The following is a 7,143-nucleotide window of genomic DNA, read 5'->3' on the forward strand; positions in this document are numbered from 1 at the left end:
CACTATATTCTAGTGTACTAGAAGTACAAATGCTATCCCCCACAGCATACAGCTCAGATAGCTGAGCTCTTAATTCACTCTACATTTAAAGCAACAAAATTACTTGTTGGCACTCAAAAACTAATCCCTTGCCTGCCCAGGACCTTCACCAAATAAAGCTGAAACAGTATTACCTGTATAATGTGAATTCAAAGGCATTTAGAACTTGAAAGATATTACCCCAAAGTTAACTTAACAACTAACACCGCTTTGAGAAAGCATCATAAGAACAACTACTGAGATGAGACTGTTTTGTGCAAGATTTTATTAACAGACCAGATTTTGAAAGACTGCAGCTGGGCATCTGAATCTGAAAGGAAAAAAATATATACATCATTAGACACATGTAGATCTGAAACTACTTTGGCCACCCAAAGAGTTCATACACTTCCATTTATAATGTGGGCTGAAAATATTGACTATTTCACCATATTTAAAACTTCATCAGTCAGTGTAGAAGTTACTGTGTGCAAGACATTTCTTTACTCAAAACACTGATCTCCAATGCCAAAACTAACAGAATAAAACAATTCTATTGTTAATTACTGGTACCTATTTCTCTATTTGTATAAAAGCTTAGCAGGAAGGAATTCAGTATCTGAAGACATCTGAGGCACTATACATACTTTAACTCCTTCTGCAGTAACCCTGTTTTCAGCAAGTTTCTTTGAGGGTCTGTTTATATACAAGAACTAAAACAAAAAGCAAACTTGAGACAAGTTCCTTTTAAAGTTTGCTTGAGGGCTAATGGAATTCAGTATCTTGCCAGTTACGAGTTCTCCAAAAAAATCAAAATCAAGCAGCATGCCCTAATTTTTTCCCAAGCTAGAAGAAGGACTCAATTTATTTGAAATTACTGCTAACAGAGAGACAAATAGCAGGAAGTCATCTACATATTGAGAAAAATGAGTAACTCTCTTTCAGATAAATGGCCCTTCAGACAGACAGTGCCCAGAATACTGCCATTATCTCAGCTGAGTCTACTGTTCCAGTTTTCATAACCTCAGCAGAAGCTATAACATTCTTCTCTTCTCTACATACAGGCTCTTTATGTTTTAAGCACACTCCATTCTGAACAGCAGGAAAATAATGAGAGTGGAAGTGCAGGAGACAAGACCAATCAGCACCCTAGCTTTAAACCAGAAGTATGTTTGTTTGCAGTCCAAGCTGAACAAGTACTTATAAGCCAGAAACAAGAAACTACAAGCTCCACTCTTAAAAACTGACAGATGTGGTTAGGCCCTGCTATCTGCTACTTACATGGGGTTCTGAGCTAGAAGTACAATGAAAAAAATACAAACAGCCATAAGTATTGCTAACTTTTCTGCCAACATACTACTGGTCATAGGAGTTTATAGCCACTATAATAGTCAACTAGAAACTGACCTCCTATGGAAAGGCTCACAAAAACTGAAGACCGCTAGAAAACTTCAGATTCTTATCAATGGAGGGAAAAGGACCTATGCTGTCTGAAGAGTTGCCAAGTTTCAATTAGATACAGTAGCTTTCATCTAGTGCTCAAGAACCACATAGGAACATGCAGTGAAAATAGCTGAGCTCAATCTTTATCAAGACTCTTAAGGGAAGCATCTGCCAGCGCTGAATGTGTAGCAGTTTGTGCCACCAGCAGCAAAATTTCTACAGAATGCTAGCACGAGTAACGTAACATCACCCTGGGCATCAAACACTGAGCAGCTTTGCTTCTCAAAATTACCCACTTCTTCCTATAGATGAGCTATATAGCTTTATGGGAACACTGTCACCAGTAAGCAACTATTTTCCTCAAGCACCAACTTTCCACATGCCACGTAACCAGTGCTTTAAAACTCCGCTGCTTCACCCACAGAAACAAAATGGAATAGGTAAGAAGCTCAGGGGAATGGGAACAGAGCCTGCTTTATATTTCTGCTGCAACAAAACAACTCAGTCAAATGGAAAGTTATTTCATAGGTGGTCCTTGGACAGGGAGTAGACATGACTGAACTGAACAAAACCACTAAAAAAAAGGCTTGAGAAAAAGCAGAGGCTTCTCTGCAGAAGGGTAAGTTTCTGAGAAAACTCATCCAAACAGCTTCTATTCATATTTTAAGCTCTGAAGTCTCTGACTACCTGCTGCAGCATTAACTAACTCTGGAAGTTACGAATTCTTAAGCAAACTGAACATGTCTGATTTCTGCAGTAAAGCCTTTGGAGAAATCAGTTTGAGAAAAATTGCTTTTGCCCACTTGTTTTTTCCAAGCATCCTAAAACAAAGCTTTCTTAAATTCCAGCATATTTGTCGTAACAAAAAGACACTTATCCTTGATGGAAAATTGATTCAGGCAACACCAAAGCTAGTTTAGTGTGAGAATGTTGGAAAAATCAATGGGACGTCTGAGAACTCTGAGGTTAAAAAGAAGTTTTAGTTTTGTCATCAAATGGCACAGAATTCTCAGAACAGGAACAGCAGGAGTGACAATAGAAGACATGACATTGTTTGAAGCAGATATTAACTTCAGGACTCAGTTGTCACTCTCTAATTGCTTTAGGTCAAGCGTCAACTTCACTTTCCCATTTCTAAAGGATAGTTTAGTCAAATGGGCAAGTTTGACTTTCAAAATGACAATCTTACTTAACAAAAATTTCAACTGAATTATTTTGAATGAAGATCAAAAAAGCTGGAACTTCAGACCATTAAAATGACTTAAGTTGAGAATTTAGTTTATCCCAAACCTCTTTTTTTTTTTTCCAGAAATCAGACAATCTGGAGGAATATTGTCCTTACAAACACAGGCTTCAATTATATGAAGAATTCATAAGTGACTTAAAATTGTAGCCAAAAATCTCAAGGCTTACCATCATAAAACATAAATAATGTTTTGAAACAAGTTATTAGTAAATGGAAAATAAACTACCAGGAATGCTTACAGGTCATGAAAGCATCAGCTGTAAACAAGATTTAACTCCTTCACAAGTATCTAGGCTGCTCTAAGTACCACTCAAGCATGAGTGAATATATACTAAACATGAATCATCAACCACTAACAGCTTCAGCTTATATACCAGAGACAGAAGAGGGGATGCTATTAACTAGAAAGTAAGATCTTACCATTAGTTCATTCTCCTTATGAGTCTGTTTATCTGATCTTCTCTGTTACCAGCATCTCCACCCTCCACAAAGTGGATCGTTTTCTTCTTCATTCCACCCCGAGGAGAGGACAACTTGAAGGGCCAAAGGAAGTTGTTCACAACTTTGAAGTTCTTGCCAACAGTGTAAATCTCATGGACCACATCTTCCATGCAGATGATGCCAAGTTTTCCTAAAATTCAGAAAAGTTGTTTTCAGAAGAGCTACGCAGCCACTATCAGTGACTAGCTAACGATGTTATACCTATTTAGCTTGATTAACTTCAAGTCAGAAAGCATCCACTTTATCAAGACATCCCATGACCAACTTTTCCAATCAAAATTCATCAGCTGCAGCTAACTCAATATACTATTTGATAGCTTGTGCCTGAGGCAGTAGAAGAACAAGAAAATAACCATCTAATGGACCTCAGGATAATAAAGCTTTTCTTCAAAGAACACAGTAGGTTAAACATACTTAAACACTAACTACAGGTAGCTCAGGGAAATTCACTCAACTATTTATGCTGTTCAGTAACGTAGTACCGCATTTTCTTAATGCCTTCCCAGATTCTTCATTGACATGTTACAAGCGAACTATTTGTAAAATACAATGCTAGAAAGGTACATCCTTGTCGCATAATACTTGTACCTCTACAATCTGAAAAAAATAAACATGACAGTCTGATCTGAGATTTAAACAAGAAAGATCTGCTTTTATTCCCAGCATGACTGGCCAAAGAGGAGCCTCCTAGATCAGTCTGTTTCCTGACAAATGACTGCTGTATTTTGCCTTTATAAAGTAAGCTCCTTACTGAAGGATCTACTGTCCTATTAAAGGTCAAGTTTACAGTAAACATTTGGAAATATAAAATCCTAGAATTTGATTCTTGACATTTGAGTTTTAATACTTTTTAATGAAAGTTACTTCCAGTGTGCTTTGCATTAAGACAAAGATAGATTTAATTAACTAATCACTACTATTCTCCAGAGACAGGTAAGGAGAGAGACAGCTGTACAACTTAACACCAATCATACAAATGCAACAAAACGGGTTTGGTTTTTAAGCAAAGTTCTACTTACCAAGGCATTTCCGAATCAGGGAATTATCAGTCAGAGCAATGCGCTTCTTGTTGATCTTGCCATAACCACGCTTGTAGATCAGCTCATGCACAGACTTCAGGTTTGGGTAACTGAAACAGTCGAGTAAGAATTAGAAATCCTTAAATTCCATGAACTGCACTACAAGTGAAGTTTTAAACAACAGATAATTTAAGATCATTTCAGCATGTCCCAAACATAAATATAACAGCGACACTGGAGCAAACTTTACTCATACTGCGTTCCCAAGAGCCTACTGAGATATCATAGCAAGCACTGCCTTAACCAAGTTTTTGTGTCCTTGTACTTTCCCTGCTTTGAACTGAGAACACTTTGAACACAGGAAAAGCTAGCATCTAGGGTAGCAAAATGCAAAAGACACTCAATATTTGTACCCCGACTTGACGGAATTGACTATTTCACTCACCCCCATGCAATATAGGGTTCAACAATCCGCAGCATGTTGATAGAAGCTTTGTTGAGCTTGACGAATGTGCCATTAAAAATCTGACGCAGGCGAAGAAGCTGCAACACCTTACGGACCTTGGGGCTGACACCGTTGATGCTAGGGAACGCAGAAAGAGACTCAATTATCAGTACCCCAGAAAACACAGGTATCACCAAAGTAGTAACAGGTAAAAAGAAAAACAGTATTATTGTCCCATCTTAAAGGTATTACTATTTCACCTATTCCACAGAGCAAGATTATTATGTTATTTATTATCTCTATGTATTTCAGTATTAAGGCAGATCTAACACCATGAATCACACTGAAACAAAAAATACACAACTTAGAACTAAATATCCTTGTGCTCTCCTGCATACAGTTATTAGTTTTCTCTTAACACTTTCACCAAAGCACAGTTAAACAAGCACTTCTGACAACATTCAGTACAGAATAGCTGCATACAAAGTTAAGTGAAACAGAACAGTCTGCGTGTATTTGCAGTCTTGCCTTAAAAAAAAAGATTTCCAAGGCAGCAGACATGCTCAGAATTAGTGATTTTACACTTAAGCCTATAGTGCATCTGAAATATTACTGCCAGTAACTTCCCAAGCAACCAGCTGAAAGCTTGGATTTATTTATGAAAATTTAAGCCTTCAAAACATGCAAGTGACTACAAAGGGTATTTTCAGTGCTTATGAAAATAAAAACACATTCTTCTACATCTGTATTAATTCTTACCCTCTTATCCTGATCACAAAGGCAAGCTTGGGTTCAGCTGGAACGTAGTAATTGCCGGCTTTTCGGGCCATCCTGGCCATGCGGATCTCCTGCCTATACATGTGCCTGTACTCCTTGTGGTAAGCTTTGGCTTTTTCATAGATGACTTTTCTTTGTGCCTTACGGAACTGCAATTAATCAAACACCGCTTAAGATTATATAATACCTTCTAATATATGGAAAACAGATTCAAATAACACAGCCTATTCTCAAACTCCTCAGTTACCACAAATCACAGGATCATCTGCAATATGGACTTTAAAATAACCATCAGTTCTGCCACATCGTGATAGTGCTTTATTTTGAACAATATTTACAACTATTATCACACAGTACTTATCTTTACAAAGACCCTTTTGAGTTCAAGGAGAATTTGAATAATGCTCTGAAACAGTTTGATTCTTGGGTGGTTCTGTGAGGAGCCAGAGACTGAACTCGGTAATTCTGTAGGTCCCTTCCAACTCCGGATATCTGATGGTTCTGAGACTGTTGACTAACCATAGTCTTATGGAAAATCACACACTTTGCCTTTGCTCTGCCCAGATCTGGTTTATTGTATGTTATCTTGATATGGGGGAGTAGTATATCAAACCTATATATTAAAGTCCTAAAGCTAAGTAAATACTGTGAAGTTATTTGTTGCTTTAATATTACCAGTGGTAGCATTCCTCTGACCTGCCTAGACAACAGCCATTTAAGTAATCATGACATTCACCTTTTTTTGAGCCAACACCCTCTTCAGACGTCTGGCTTTTGCAGCTGCATAAGCCTTCCGCCTCTTCAGGAGGCTTTCCGGTACAGAAGGCACCTTCTTTGCTCTAAACAAAAAAAAAGAAAGTACTCCTGAAAGGCAAGTTCCTTTAAACTAGCAAAAAGCAGCACGTTATGAATACCAACGCAAACAGGCAGGATGTACATGCAGGCCCCACAGCCTCCAAGCAGTTTGTATCTAACTTGGTCCGGTTATTACCAAGCTGCAATACAGCTTAAAAGGATCACCTTTTGCATTGAAACAAGGAAGCCTAACATTCTTATGTGCTCTCTGAACGCCGATTACGGCTAATTAACATTTCAACAAATACTTCTGGAGAAAAAAAAAATAAAAAATACGGCTTTAATTAAGAGCTTTATTACACAGCTTTGTAACTTACCGGAATTTAAAGCTATTAAATGCTTCGAAAGCTACAATACCAGCGTTTATAAGACAATAACGACTCCCTCCCTCCCTCCCTTCCACCTCACCACAGGCCACCGGGGCAGCCACCGCCGCCAGCAGAAGGGACGGGGCGGGTTGCGGCCGCATCCCCGCCGCTCCCCACCCTCCTGCTCCTCCCGCTCGGTGCCGGCAGAGCCCCCGCGGCCGGGCAGCGTCCCCCCGTCAGCCCAAAGGAGGCCGCGGCCGCGGATGGCGGCGGATGGCAGCGAGGCGCCGCGGGTACTCACTCCTTGTCCGCCATCTTCAGCGCCGGAAGAGAGAGGGCGGGCGCATGCGCAGGGCCGCCTAAAGCCTCCCGCCTGCGCGGCAGGGCTTTGAGCGCTGGAAGGACCCCGGCTTTGGGGTGGCCGCGGAGCTGCCTGATAGCGGCGCGGAGGGAGGAGTGGCCAGGGAGTGCCTGAGTGGCTCGGCGGGGAAAGTGGCTTTTTTTTTTTATTTTTTTAATTTAGAAAGTTGC

The 7,143-nt window shown here is 39.8% G+C and overlaps 1 protein-coding gene across 1 annotated transcript; it reads right to left on the bottom strand.

Moving 5' to 3' along the window:
* Positions 1 to 287: 287 nt before the first annotated feature.
* On the bottom strand, positions 288 to 7,060 carry RPL7 (ribosomal protein L7). Its single transcript, XM_068672100.1, has 7 exons — positions 6,914 to 7,060; positions 6,186 to 6,288; positions 5,432 to 5,598; positions 4,673 to 4,810; positions 4,228 to 4,337; positions 3,128 to 3,338; positions 288 to 349 (listed from the first exon to the last, which is right to left on the bottom strand). Exons 1-6 carry the CDS (start codon positions 6,925 to 6,927, stop codon positions 3,130 to 3,132), a joined length of 741 nt encoding a protein of 246 aa, XP_068528201.1. The 5' UTR covers positions 6,928 to 7,060; the 3' UTR covers positions 288 to 349; positions 3,128 to 3,129.
* Between the last annotated feature and the right edge of the window lie 83 nt (positions 7,061 to 7,143).

This window comes from Anas acuta, chromosome 2 (genome assembly GCF_963932015.1).
Source record: "Anas acuta chromosome 2, bAnaAcu1.1, whole genome shotgun sequence".
NCBI lineage: Eukaryota > Metazoa > Chordata > Aves > Anseriformes > Anatidae > Anas > Anas acuta.

Coding starts and splice junctions, on each gene's coding strand:
- RPL7 (XM_068672100.1), bottom strand. Junction 5,599..6,185: donor GGGTGTTGGCTCAAAAAAAG/GTGAATGTCATG, acceptor GATTAATTGCAG/TTCCGTAAGGCACAAAGAAA. Junction 3,339..4,227: donor CCTGATTCGGAAATGCCTTG/GTAAGTAGAACT, acceptor TCTGAATTTTAG/GAAAACTTGGCATCATCTGC.